The sequence below is a fragment of the Rattus norvegicus genome, chromosome 20 (assembly GCF_036323735.1).
Source record: "Rattus norvegicus strain BN/NHsdMcwi chromosome 20, GRCr8, whole genome shotgun sequence".
Classification (NCBI taxonomy): domain Eukaryota; kingdom Metazoa; phylum Chordata; class Mammalia; order Rodentia; family Muridae; genus Rattus; species Rattus norvegicus.
Genome location: NC_086038.1, coordinates 29,505,554 through 29,520,392, shown reverse-complemented (window position 1 = coordinate 29,520,392; position 14,839 = coordinate 29,505,554). Strand labels below are relative to the sequence as shown.

Here is a 14,839-nt window from a genome sequence, read left to right as displayed (position 1 = left end):
CTCTTAGGATGTCTGAACCCAGATGTTCTCCAGGACAGGCTGACAGTTTCCCATGATGCCAGAGAATGGAGCACCCTGAGTGGTACTCCCTTATCCCCTCCCCTGTTCTGGGACAGCACTCGTAGTGCAATGGCTTCTGGGTTTCCATTCCAGGGGCCTTTCAATCTGTGATTTCTCAATGGGAATGACCCCATATGCAGAGTGAGAATCCCTTGTGCTGTTCGGAATCCTCAGCTGTGTGTGTGTGTGTGTGTGTGTGTGTGTGTGTGTGTGTGTGTGAGAGAGAGAGAGAGAGAGAGAGAGAGAGAGAGAGAGAGAGAGAGAGAGAGAGCGCTGCACTTGAGGGCCTAGACCCAGGCATGACAAGAGTAGAGCCAGAGCTGAGAAGTTTTTGCCTAGATTTAGGTGCAGGGATTTGGTCCAGGGGGTTTTCTAGGACCATTATTTTATCATTTTCAAAGTGAAATCCCTCAGAGATTGGCTTGGCTTGTGGCTTAGGTGGAAACACCCGGGTTTCTGATTTCCAGGGTTTTCCTTCCATGACTCACTTCGGATGTGCTTTATGACCTGAGGCTGTGGGAAGTGGCCAGTCTAGAATGACATGTTGTAAGACCCCGAAGTGGCCTTACCTCAGGAGCACAACCCACAGAACACAACTTGGCAAAGGGAACGATGCAATAGCAAGAAGTTTAATGATCCACGTACATGGGGTTGCTCATCCTCGCAGGGAGAGCCAACCCCAAACCCAAAAAGCACACAACTTTTATTCCTTACAGAAGGTAGACTTCAGCAACAGGGTTAGCTGGCCTATTCTCATCGGTGGAACACAGGACAAAGGATCTGGTCAGGTATTGGCTGGTCTGCTCAAGGGGCTGTTCTTGGCTTAGTTACTTTCCTCATCCAGCCCTGCACCTGGCCTTGGAGAATCACTGGGAAAGGGCTAAGCTGGAAAGTTCCTTAGAGGAGGAGGGGAGGAACTGGGTGGTCAGGCAGGGTCAGGATGACATCTTGTGGTTGTTCTCTTGTGGATTTACCACAGGGAGGGGTAGGGGGGTCTTTCTGAGAACAGTTATCTTTGTTTTGTCCTAACTTAACTCGGTCAGAATAATCTGGTCATTCTTGACTCAACATCTTGATCACCAAAACTTTGTCGTAACATTAGGCAACCTGACGTCAGATTTATTTCTCAAAACCTTGTTTTTACTTACATTTTCAGAACCTTGTTTTTAAGTTTTTAAAAACTTTGTTTCCACAGACAATGTCCAGAGCAGCCATCAGTTGAGAAAAGGAGAACCTGAGGAGGGAGAAGAGGTATTGGCAGGGGTGGGGGTGGGTGGGTATTGATCATCCAGAATGAGACAGATAGGCAATTCAGTGGAGTCGGTGAGAGGGAGAAGAGTTACAGAAGGAAGAATGAGACAAAGGGAAAAGAGAGACAAAACATTGTAAGATGTGGGGATGAGAGAGAGAGAGAGAGAGAGAGAGAGAGAGAGAGAAAGAGAGAGAGAGAGAGAGCGAGCTTGGGGGAGGGGCAGTAAGGGGGAAGAAGGTGTGGGTGGGGATGGGAGGGGTGAGGGGCGAGGGGTGAGGGGTGAGGGTGTGGAGGTCTCAAGTTCTGTAGCCTGTTTCTTTAGCAAGCATTTGCAAAGCAGAAATGCAGCTGGGCTTTTAAAATTTTTTTCTCTCTTCTTAATTGACATCTTTGATTTTGTTCCTGCCAGACAAATCAGGCCACTTATTATTAGCGGCGGATAAATATCACAGGCATTCACTTTACATCTGGGCCCCCTGATAACAGAAGTCAACACACTTCCCCTCTCCTGGTTGCTCTCTCACCCCCTTCTAGGGCTCCAACTATAAAAGTAGGCATCCACAGTTGGTGTGCATCCTCCTGATGCAACTGAGCAATGCCCACGGGTCTAGAACTGTCCACAAGCTTCAGTGCTGACACCCCCAACCTCCCATTTGCTCCCGTAGCTCCAAGAGGAGCTGTTCACTAAAGGATCTACTGTCCTCGGGCTAGAGTGGTTGGGCACATTTTCTCCCCTCAGAACATAATTACTTCTGACACTGGCTTAAGCTCGCCGTGTCTGGTGATGGCTCTTACGGCCTGTGCTGTCCTCCTGCTGGTCCTCGAGCTCCCACCCGTGATGTGAAGGACAGGATTAGGCTGTGTCTCAGGGGCCCTCAGGCTCAAGTCTGTTCTGTTCCACAAAGCTCTTAGCAGTTTTTCTCTGCCTAGAAGACCAAGGTATGGATTCCGTAACCAGACTCTCTCTGGCCACTCCCCACGCCTTGTCTTGCCCTCATTTCAGCCGAGAGAGCCTTCCTCCTGATCTCACACATGCTCCAGGGTCCCTCATCACCTCGCACTGTCTTCTTCCTCCTACAATTCTCCACTTCTGACCCCCGATTGAACAGACCACCTGGGCTCTTCAACGGACAGCAGAGGCTTCCCCCTAAGTGTGCTTCTAGCTTCTTATGCTAGGGCCTAGAGACCTGGCCTTGTGTCTTCTACAGCTCCCCAAGAGGCCAGGCATGGTGATACACACCTTTAATCTCAGAAGTGGGAGGTAAAAGAAGGCAGATCTCTGGAAGTTCAAAGCTAGCCTTGTTCCAGGCCCGTCAGGGCTACACAGGAAGACCTTGTCTCAAAAGGAAAAATAAAAGCTACAAGTCATGATCAGAGTTTACCAGGTTTTCTTTTTTCTCTTTTTCAATTCTAGATAAATTCATTCACTTAAAAATGTGGATGCTACGACTCCAATATGAGGTTGGTAAGGTAGTCACCCAGTTCCCAGAGCAGACACAGGGCCACCTTGTCTCCTGGTCCCAAGCTCTTATGCAATTCTTCCTCCTGCCAGAACTGTGTACATTTTAATAGACAGGTGAAGGCTGGAGTAACTCAGCGGCCCCTCTAATAATGGGTGCTTTGGTCTTGGTGACGGGGGGGGGGGGGATCCCTCCTGCCTGTGACCTCGGGTGGAGGAATTGCCTAGAGAGCAGAGATGCCCCCAGGCTCTGAGAATTCCAAGCTCTCTGTGTCAATAGTGGTGCAAGGGCTTCATTTGTCTCTGCGCACGAGGATGGATGTCTCAGGGGAAGCTAATGAAGCCATCTCCCTACCGACATGCTAAGACAGTGATAGATAGCTCTGGGGAAGAAGGCAGGTGTTGGCACATGGCCCATTGGGCAGGAGAGATAGCTACATGTTCCTCAATGTCACCGTGGATCCCAGTCACTGCTGAGTCCTCAGGGAGGGAGCACGTGAGCTCATGAGTAGAGGATCAAGGGTCTTCAAGAGAGCAAGCACCTTCCACTGTCCCGCTTGTGAGACAAGAAGACCAGATGTTCAAGTTGGACGTATATAACAACCTCCTGGCTCAGGTGACTTGTCCAGTTGAGAATGCACAGGCCAAGAGGGAGCTTAGTGAGTCAACCAAGTTGTGCAGCAAGTCATGGGCAGAGGTCCTGGGAAGACCCGATGAGGTCAGGAAGAAGGGACGACTACATTGCTGTGGTTAGGTGTAGCAAAACGGAGGGTAGAGTTCCCACTTCGGGACTATGATTAGACATGGCCCTCTGTCTGCTCTGTCTTATCTTACCTCTCCTACCCGTGAACGCATGCCCTGAGAAGATGGCTTGTCCTCCAAGCCCCTCCCTCTCATTTGCTAACCTGTAGGTATGAAGTGCATAGAGGTCTTTTGCAGTAGCGTGTACTTCTTGGCCTTCTGAAGTCATCGTGAGCCAGGTCCCTGCTGGAGTGCTGCCCATCACCACATGCAATGGTATCCCCAACCCCATGGTTATTCAGGAACCTCAAACGACTCGCTGTACCACAGTGGCCATTCTTGACATCAGGAGTACTGTAGCTAGAGACATTGGTGCCCACACAGGAGTCATGGCACGTCTAAGAAGGGGACAGGTGTAGTCATAAATTCTTTGCAATCTACCTTTAATAAGGGTTCAACCTCTCTTCTAGCCCACCACACAGCAGAGGCAGTGGAAGAGAAAAATTATTAGGATGTGGGAGAAGTGGATCTGTTCAGCAACAGTTCTTGGGGGCGAGCTGGATCTTCTTGGGCAGCAGTTCAGTCCTGTAGCAAACACCAAATACGACTCAGCAGCTGCAGACCAGTCCTCTAGGCCGGCAGACACCAGGCACGAACCAGCAGCTACAGTGCAGTCCTTTCAGCAAACAGACACCAGGCAGCTATAGTTCAATCCTGAAGAAACTGTCAGGCTGGCCAACCACCCTGAGGCGAGGGTGCAGAAGTGGCAAGGTGCCTCAGAAACCTCACGAGCAGTTCTTGGGTGAGTTTCTCTCAATGGCAGCATTACAAGTTGAGCTCAGCAATGCTATATAAGATGAACCAATACACGCGTGTCTTTAGTGAAGAGTAGCAAGGCAGAGCAAACCAAACCTATGCTCAGTGCCCGTCTCCCACTGACTGGGGGTCAGATTTACATTCCTTCACCAAGAGTCCTTCCATGTGTTTGCTAGATCAAAACATCCTTTCACCTGTGTCTGCTTTAGGAAAACAGTCTTTCATGTGTTTGCTTTAGCAAGATAACCTTTCACCCATGTGCCCCACAAAACATCATCTGACAACTAGTTTTCCAAAGAACTAGACGTTTCTACTTCAGACAGTTGAAGGAAAAGCAATGTTTCTCATGGTCCAGGTGGTCAACCTGGGTCATAGTACTCTGTGAGACTGTCTGTACTCAAGAGGCAAGACAGAAGATGGGCCCTGTCTTAGTTAGAGTTTTATTGCTGTGAACAGACACCAGGATGGATGCAAGTCTTATAAAGGACAACATTTAATTGGGGCTGGCTATGGGTTCAGAGGTTCAGTCCATTATCATCAAGGTGGGAACATGGTAGCATCCAGGTGGCATGGTGCAGGCAGAGCTGAGAGTTCTGTATCTTTATCTGAAGGCTGCTAGCAGAATACTGGATTCCAGTTGGTGAGAATGAGGATCTTAAAGCCTTTGCCCACAGTAATACACCTATTCCAACAATGCCACACCTCCAAGTAGTGCCACTCCCTGGGCCAAGCATAGTCAACCATGACAGGCCCCATATGGAGTTGCTCCCCACTCCTTTATCTGGGTCTCTTAGTCAGGGCTCTTTTGGCTCTTGGCCCACTTGCCACTGTCATTCCTACCCTGGAAGATAAGCTGTGCTTCAAAGACTCCATGTCCCTAGAAGGGCACTGAGGTCCAGAGGGTGACACACTGAAGTGACAACTGGCTAAATGGTATTCAAACATGCACTCATGCTGCAGAATATCCCATGAGGCTCTATGCTAGAAGTTGGGACCACTCAAGTGAGGCCAATGTGCTCCCTCTAAGGAGCCTTCCGTGGACCCCAGGTTGCTGTATTGCAGGCTCTCTGGCCTCCAGAGGGTGCTGTATGGAACAGCCAGCTGGAGCATCTCTCCTTGAGGCTCAGGGCTCAGATTCATAGCAGAGAGTACTTCCTCCTCCCTCAAAAAGCATCCCTGAGGACCACCCACCTCTCTCCCCTTTGAATGGCCATTGACTCTTCAATTTTCCCTTCTCCAACTTCCACCTGCAGATTGTTCTCCATTAAAGCAGGATTTTTTCTTTTTCTTTTTCTTTTTATATAGCCTCATGTGGACCAAGCTGGCCTTGAATTTTATACATATCTGATACTGACCTTGAACTCTCGATTCTCTTGTCTCCACAACCCAAGTACTAGAATTACTGGAAAGGAGGGTCAGGCCATGCATAGCTTTCTACCTACTGATCACCATTCCCTGTGATTTGCCATCTGTGGGGGAACAAAACAGAAGCAAACAGAAGGAACCTCTGCTCTCCAGATGAGAGGGCGAAGGCAATTTCCTGCTGATGCTGGTAGATGCATGAGGACATCTGGTCAACCTAGGGTCAAGCCCTTCCAGGTTTGAGAAATGAAGGGGCTCTGGCCTGGATGCTACCTCAGCTCTCTCCTTCCCACCCCTGCCACTGCCCACTGGAGCCGGCTTTGTCTTGCAAAGTGCCATCATTACCCACGTATCAACCTCCTCTCCCACCAGTGCGTTTAGGCTCAATTACATCTGAGGCTGTCTGGGGGTAATTAAACTACATTAGGACATATCTCTGCTATAATGCAGTGTTCAAATCCCTGGGCTCCATCCACGTCCCCGGACCTGCCTGCCACCACTGTACTGAGGCTGTGTCTGCCTAATGTGAACCATGATTGGGGCTAATTACTCCGCAGACAGGCTTCATTAGTGACAAGCTTGGGTTGAGAGGTGGGGGACAGACTGTCTCTCTAGCTGCCTCTGCCTTCTGTAGAGCACCTGGCCACAGCCCAGCCTCCCCTTCCCTTCCTCAGAGCAGCTCGCCTTGCTTTACTGAGCAGGTGAGAAACCAGAGGGGAAGGACTTTCCTCAAAGAGGCTCTTCTGGTTGATCAAAGCCATGGTCTTGAGTTACAGCGCTTTCTAGAACTTTCTGATTGCTTTATTCAAGCAGTAGGAAGCCAAGGCCTAGGAAAGGTGAAAGGAAGGCCGCCTGACTTTTACTGGCTTGTCCAAAGTCTCTCTTAACCTGCTGGGCCTGAAGAGTGGGAGGATCGAAGGGGGACTTTTCACAGGCAGAACCCATCTGAGTTGGTTGGGAGAAAGAACATCCAGGAGAGCCAAGGGCTCCTGAGTCTTTCTTTTGTCCTTCATGCCTAGGAGGGAGCTTCTTTCTCCCCTCACCAGAGCTCTGGAGTTTCTCTCTCCCCTTCCCCCTCTCCTTCCCCTCCCATCCCCCCCCCCTACATTCTCTACACTTGCCGACACCACTGTCATCTTGGCTTGTTTGCAAACATGGCTCCTCTAGGGGCAATCCCTGGGTCTCCCTTTCCTGTGGTCTTCTCAGGGCCTGTACGGACCCTAGCTCACAGGCAGCCTCTGATAAATTTGATAGTGTAAGGCCACTATGACAGAGACCACTCCCAGTCAAACTTAAGTCATAACTTGGTCCTGTGACCCTTTCCAGCCAATAGAATGCAAGCAGGAAGTGTGTGTATGTTGTTATTCTTGGTTAGGTGAAGCCTCTGGGAGGTTTTTCCCAGACTCACAAACTGGCTGATGGAAGGAACCTGGATCCCCGAGTCACTTCTTGGAAGAGAACCAGCCCAGAAAATTACCTGGTGTGGTCAGATTTTACACAAAGGGGCAATACACTTTGGTTTGGTTTTGTTGAGACAGGGTCTTGCCTCATGACCCAAGAGAGACTTGACTTCATAACCCTCCTGCCTCAGCCCTCCCCAGTGTTTGGTCGGCTGGAAAAGTAAACTTTAGCTGTATAAAGTCACTGGCTTCCTTGGTGCTGTTTGCTCAAGCACCCAGGGGAATTCTCTAACGTAAAGAGAGCTTGGAGTTGGCGGGATGCACATGGACAGGGTTCCAGTGTTGCCTTCCAACTCGATCCTCCCAGGTCCCCTGCCTCTTGACCTCCTCGACTGGCCATATCAGTTTCTGATCTATTCTGTTGAATTTAGTCTTGGGCTTCACTTTCAAGGTCAGCCCAAGTCTCCATCCCACTCCTGATCCCCCTGAGGCATTGTGGGTCTGACCCACGAGTGGAGGGTCAGTCTGCTTTGCTTGCTTTGTGCGTTTATTTCCTTCTTGCTTCTGAGCCCTCTGGGATTAGGGCAAGGGAGATAGAGGGGTCGCAGCGAAAGGGTGGGGGGGGTTCTGCTTACTCAGGGTTTCAGGAATTTCTCTATTCTCATCGCTGATGCTCTGGATGCTGGGTACCAGCATGGTGTTCTGGGAGGAGCCTTTGTGGGTCCTCGGTGGTTTCAGGTGGTCCTAGACTTGACATGTGCCTCTCAGTGTGGCCAGAGAAGAGACACTAATTAGGGACCTACCTGGGACTGCTTTAATCGAAATCCTTATAACCTTGTGGGATGTTCTCCTCTCTGCTCCCTGTCCTCACCTCCACCCCAGGGCCACCTCACCTGCTTCAGGGGACTGAGAAAGGACCTCCCCCATCATTTCCCTCTAGCCCTGTAGGCTCAGGAACTCCCAGCGGCTTCCAGGAAGCAGCAGGATGCTTTATGCAAATCAAATAGTAGGTCAAACCAAACCCAGCACCAACCATCAGTCTTCCTGACTCTTGGGTTTTTTGTTCTCTTCTAGAGATTGGGGGGTGGTGGTGGTAGGGGTAGGGGAACCATGCCTGAGATTGCTCTGGGTTCTCAATGGTTCCTACTTGTTTTCAGAATGAGGCTGTACTGACGGGCGTGAACGGTTGGAGGACAATCAACAGCCTTGCTGTGAAATTACAGCTCCAGACCTCAGAGCAGGATAATGTGTACAGCGACCCATTCCTCGTCCTGTGGTCACCAAGTGTGGTTGGGCTCTGAGGCAGAACTCACAAAGATCACCTACTGTCCTTCCTCCCTCCTCCATGGCACGGAGGAGGACAGTGTCTCCGGGGCAACCACTCACAATTGCACAGGAGTTGGTGACACATCCTCCCCACCCCCCCTACAATTTGGAGCTGGCCTTGACCCAGAGGAAGTGAACAGTTTCCTTTGCTTTGTGCTTGATGGAGGCCAAAAGCTTCCCAACTTCTCAGAGGCATTCCCCTGCCGCAGTGAACTCGGACTCTGCGGTGAGAGCTTCTTGTTCTGTCGTGGCAGCTTCCTCATGAGGAGGACTCGGGACCCTCAGTAGGACCAGCACACTGGATTAGAGAGACCAAGTCTCCAGGGAGTGAAACCCGGACACCTCAGATTATAGTGTGCAAGCTCTACCCCAACGCACTCATGGCCCCCCTTCAATGCTAGCATGCCCTGACCCTGGCCTGCTGTGGGTTCCTGTGATACCCTGCACCCATTCCTCCGGTCCCTTACTGCCAAGTCTGATCGTTGAAGGAGCATCTCCTGGGAGGATGGAAGGATGGAGGAGCTGTGTAATGTGGACCAATGATGCTGGGTCAGCCTAGATGAGATTCACCACTTATTCTCACCAACTTTCTCCCTTTCCTCAGCGTTGAGCTTGATTGGGAAAAGCACCAACATGTGATCTTTCGTGTGTGTCCCAGGGTGACAGACCTCTGCGAACAGGTATGTGCTTCTCTGTCTTCGAGTCAAGTAGGTGTATCCACGAGGCTATGCTGACCATGGTGGTAGGAGCAGCCAGAGCAGCTGCTGACGAAGGCAGCTATAGTCTGAGGCGGCCATTTTGAGCTGGCACCATCTGTAGCTCTGGGCAGGTGATAAATCTGTCACGTAGTAGGCTTGTGCCAAGACTCGGTGCTCACCGGAGGTCAGGGTGGTGGGAGACACCTGGACTTCTGCGAGGGGTGGAGGCTGGAAGACGGAGAGGCTCGCCAGCCTGAAGCGATGGACACAGGGTCACTCGCCTCCTCTAGCGGGAATAGTTCCATGAAGCCTGACTCATTTGACTCTGTTTTACTGCTGAGGGCACGGGGTGGGGTAGAGATGGAAGGTAGACATGACTTCCTAGGTTTGAAAGCCTGCGTGACTCCGCCTGCCCTCTGCCTCCCGCTGCCCTGGGTATAGAGAACTGTTTTGCGTGTCCATTGGCACCAAGGGTTATAATTATTATTTGTCATGGGCGGGAGTGGCTGTGGGCAGTTGGCGTCGCCAGGGCAACCATGCCGAATGCTCCAGCTCTCCTCTGTGCCTCTGTAGTTCCTCTCTAATAGCAGGAGAGAGCTGGGTGGGAAACACTGTTTCTGCTGTGTTCCTTTCTTCTGGCTTCTCGTAGGGCCCATGAGTCATATCTCAGGTCCTGCTGTTTCCTGTCCTTCTGCTTCCAGAGCTGGGCTATCCTCAGACCATATGGGATCCTCAGGGGGCATCCTGTCCCACCAGGTACATCCAGGTACAGTGAGACCCGTGTTAAAGGAGTGTGCTCAGAGGTACTGGTCCACGAGGTATGAAATCTTGCTGGACATGCTCTCCCAAGGGTTGCCCACTAGGAAGTGTGGCTTTCTTGGCTGAGTGCTGTTAGTTACCCTGTCCCCAGCCCAGGCTGGTGACTCCAGGTTCCCATCTGTAAAATGGGCAGGTTACTCTTTGGCACCCTCAGATCTCACGCATCTAGTAGTTTTCTCACAATACTACAAACTGGCCACGCTTCAGTACTCTCCGGGTTCCTTGGGCCTCCTTTCCTGCCAGCACTAGGTCAACCCACTGCCAGTCAAAGGCTTGAGCTGAGGTGGGGAGAGGGAGGGCTCACAACCTCCCTGCCTGGTTTGTGAAGCAGTACCAGGTGGCTCTGCTTGCCTCTCAGGGCAAGATCGGGTGTGGGGTTAGAATTAGCACGTTGTAGAGAAAGAGCGGGCTGCTCACAGGTCACTGGATGCTGGGGAGGGCAGATGTGCAGGTGCTTGGAGTGGTGATTTTTGGGTTCGCAAGTGGCTCTTGTTGCCAGGCACCCCCTTTGCCAATTCTGTGAAATGAGGACAACCGTGTGATATTGGTATTTTCTTTTTTGAAAGGTTCTAAATTTTATTACTGGACAAATTAATTCAGACACAAATAAGTCTCTAGGTTAAAAATGTTGAAATCCATCTGGTCGGACTGATTGACGACCACAATTCAGTACAAATCCTCAGTCTTGCCGTAGTGCGACTCCTTACAGACCCAGCTTCGCTCTCCTCCAGTGTCTTCTCTTAGAGTTGTACCTGATTTTGTTACCAGTTTTCATCCGAACCCATTGAGGAATAGGACGATTTTGCTTTTGTTTCTTTGCCAGGAATCGCTTGATTCTGAAAGTCTTGTGAGAAGACATGGCGAGGACCTGAATCAGGTGCCGAGCGCACGATGGCGGAGGAAAGGAGAAGAGGGTGTTTTCTTTTCCAATTGTCAACAGCTTGACTGGACTGAGAGATGCCTAGATCAGGAAGTGCACGCTTGAGGGTGTCTGGGAAGACATCCCCAGAGATAGCCCTCTAGAGGCTCTGGAGTTAGGATGTCAGGGGATGCTGAGGGGGAGTGAGAGGGAGGCTGTGGGACTCTGTATGGGAAAAGTGGGTTACTGGGGTTTCTCCTTGGGGTGCTCTATATTGCCCCATCCCTTCTCATGTTCCTTCCCTGAAACCATGAGCTAAAGAATTCCTGGGGCTGGAGCATAGCTCAGTGGTTAAGGCTTGCAGAAAGCCTGCCTGATGTGGGTTTATAGAACTCACACTCCGCTCACAGCTGCCTGTGACTCCAGCTCCGGGGGCATTGAATGTCCCCTTCTGGCAATCGCGCACAAATCAAATCTTACAAAACCTCTCATCTTCCCATTAAATTATTTCCCTCAGGTATTTAGTCAGTTGAAGAAAGTGATTACCTTCCACTCTAGCTGGCGTCATAGACTATGGGGAGGAGTTCCTGAGATGGTTAGTCTCTCAGGGTTTCTACTGCTGCAAAGAAATGGCGTGACCAAGAGGCAAGTTGAGGAAGAGAGGGTTGATTCAGCTTACACTTCCACATTGCTATTCATTATCAGAAGTCAGGACAGGAACTCAAGCAGGGCAGGAACCTGGAGGCAGGAGCTGATGCAGAGGTCATGGAGGGTGCTGCTTACTGACTTGCCTCCCATGGCTTGCTCAGCCTGCTTTCTTATAGAACCCAGGACCACCAGCTCAGGAATGGCTTCACCTTCAATGGCCTGTCCCCTGCGCCCCCCACCACACCATTGACTACCTACTTGAGAAAATATCTTATAGCTGGACCTCATGGAGGCATTTCCTCAACTGAGGCTCCTTCCTCTCTGATGACCCTAGCTTGTGTCAAGTTGACACACAAAACCAGCCAGCACAGTCAGGATGTGAGACATGTAAGGAAAGATAGGCCCCACTGAAGTGACCCCTTGGCTTTCTTGCACTAGCACCTGGTGGCCTAGGGTATGTCTCCACCCAAGGTCATGTGGCCTTTGACCCTCTTGGCTCCTTTCTCTTTGGTCTTCCATTCCCAGCGGGTCAAACCCATTCAGGCTCTTGGGCTGTTACCATGGAAAGCCTCCTACATTGCTGATCCTGCGAGTTCTAGTAATCTAACACCAGACCATTATTCACTCGACAAGCAACTATTAAGTACCCACTGAATACTGACTGTATTCTAGGCACTGGAGGTACAGAGGATGGGGAAGTTCCCTTCCATTGTGAACCTTATGCCTTCCCCTGTCTAGGCCCAAGCCTCCATGTAGGAGCTGAACAAGTCTGGGTTAGTGTTTAGCAGGGTTTCTTCCTGAAGGCCAGCCCAAGCCTGGGAAAACCAAGTGCTCTGAGATTCCCAGAGGCCATACCTGGGGACAGTGGGCAGAACTGAGGGGCTCAGGGCTGCCAAGCCTGCTGCAGCCACATCAGGCACGGACGGCATGAGTAAGGCATGCTGGGAGAGCTCTGCTCAAGTGAAGCCCCGGTCAGCACTCAGACAAGCCGTGACCCAGAGTCACCCAACTCCCAGTCGCAAGCTCTCTCCATGGCGTGGAACTGTCCATCAAACACAGGTCAAACTCTGAGCACAGCAGACCCCAGCGGACACCTCCCACCTCCCTCAGCCAGTCGATTAATGATGGCGTATTAGAGAAGGTAGCATAAATTAATTTCTGAATTACACCATTAGTGAGCAATTACTTTTTCTGTCTGGGAAATGAAGATATTCCTGTTATCTAAGGTCTGACTGGGCACCTCTATTCACGCTAGTGTGGATCCCTCCCTCCAATTTCTCCCTCTTTTTTGTGAACGTTGCCCTCCCTTGTATCCCCTGCTTTTGGTGGGGCAGTGTCTATTTTTCCAAGGAGAAAGAGAGGCTCTTGGAGAGGGGTTAGGGAGGGTGACTCTCAATACCTTCAGCAAAAATCAAAAGTTCCTGTGTGCTTACGAGCAGCCAAACAATGTCCTTTATTGGATGCTGTTAGGATATGGTTGCCATGGAAACACAGGATCTTGACCTGCCGCGTTTGGATGCTCAACCAGAAACATGCATTCTCCTTTAAGCCTCCGGAGGCCTGGGAGTAATGGAGTAGCGGAAGCCAAGTGCAGAAAGTGTTCTGTGGCCCCTGGGTTATGCAGTGGCTGCCTCCTCTAGAGAGCCCTCCAGGATTAGTGCTTCAGCCATTCAGGTCTCATGGCTGCTACATTCCCCAGCTGGCCTGACTCTGATTTCTCATATCAACCTCAGGCCTCTGCCTCCCAGATGGTCAAACTTTTCTGTCTATATGGCTCTCAGCAAGCCACTTAGGTTTTCTATGCCTTTTCCTCACCTCTAACCTTTCTACTATAGTCTGTTTTTCAAGGATGGATTATGGGAATCTAAAGAGTAGAAATGTAAAGTGTCGATCACTCTCTGGTCTAGGCAAGCGTTTCATCATCGAGAGATACTAAGCAGAGGGTCCAGGAGCAAAAGTGAGTCCGTTCTGTTCTGGGCTGGTGGCCCGTCTCTGGCCAGCTGAGTGCCTGGGCCAGTCACTGTGCCTCAGACCCTCAGTCTTTCTACCAGGTGGAGATGCTCCTGTGGACTGTGCAGGTGGGGCGGCCACACCCACCAGCTGACCCTGGTTCTCTTTCCACCTGTTATTCTGATCTGTCTGGTCACCATGGTCATTCAATGCTTGTGAACCCCACAAGAGGCCTCAGAGCACTAGGCTCAGAGGAAGTCCTCAAGGGTCTGTGTCCTGTGCTGCTGGCCTGGGTCAGCCTCAGTAAGCATCTAGTGAGTTCAGATTCCAAGTTTCCCAGGGTGGTACAGCCCAGGCCTGCCTGTGATCTCAATGTCAAAGGTGAGAGGAACAGAAAAAAGGCCACTGGCCTCTACCTGGGTCCAGATACCACTGCTTCTGGGGAAGGCACTGGGGCCCCTTTGCTTCCGGATCAGTCCCAGCTAGTGCCCAAGAGAGAGGTCTTCAGGCCGATGCTCTCTAGGGCTCCCCCGCACCCTCTACCTTATCAGGTCCTTAGCATTAGCTCTGGCTCTGAGGGCCCGGCTGAGCTCATGCTCCTCCCTTCCCCTGTGGTGAACACCTCTGCCCACTCGCGTCGCCATCTTACATTCCTGCCTAGGGCGTCCATGAAGTGCCTGATGATCCGTGGGGCACACGTCACGATTTGGAATGTAAGGGTCTTTGGGACGTCAGGTTCTTCGTCTGTAAGCCAGGTAGAGCAATGCCCGCTCAGCTTGTTGCTGGAGCAAACTCGGCCTACAGGAGAGAGTGTACAGACTCTAGAGCAGTGGTTCTCAACCTTTGGGAGGGCGAATCACCCTTTTATAGGAGTTGCATATCAGATTTTATATGATGATTCAAAACAGGAGCAAAATTATAGTTATGAAGTAGCAATGGACATAATTTTATGCCGGGGGTCACCACAGCATGAGGAACTGGATTAAAGGGTCACAGCGTTAGGAAGGTTGAGAGTCACTGCTCCAGAGTGTCCTGCTCCCTGCGAGAGGTGGGTCCCACTTGAGTGACTCCGGAAGCCACATCTGATGCTGTCTGTGCTGGTTTTTCTTTCTTTACAGTTAAGTTTCCATGGGAACAACATAGCTTCTACTATTCATTAGAGCTTTGCCACAGAAGTCACTCCAAGGATCCAGCAAGCTTCAGTGATTCTGTTCTGGGCTTGCTGAGGGATTTCGGATATGGTGCCTCAGTGTCCCCATCTGTCGGAAGGCACAGTGACCTCACTCTGCTTTTCCCAAGTTCCTGTGAACAGCCGGCTAGGATGCGGTTGCTGGTTTGCTTGACATGAGCAGGTTTTCCCCGGAGCGGGAAGCAGGGCAGCCTTGCAGTCTCCTGTTTCTGGAGCTGTACCCAAATTAGCTCGCTTCTCTGTGCCTCAGTTTCCCGTTA

General features: G+C 51.0%; 1 protein-coding gene across 1 annotated transcript; it reads right to left on the bottom strand.

Annotated features, from left to right (window-relative positions):
- Positions 1–10,603: 10,603 nt before the first annotated feature.
- Positions 10,604–10,830, bottom strand: Rpl39l4 (ribosomal protein L39 like 4). Its single transcript, XM_039099273.2, has one exon. The coding sequence runs from the start codon at positions 10,790–10,792 to the stop codon at positions 10,637–10,639; it is 156 nt and encodes a 51-aa protein (XP_038955201.1). The 5' UTR covers positions 10,793–10,830; the 3' UTR covers positions 10,604–10,636.
- Positions 10,831–14,839: the final 4,009 nt, after the last annotated feature.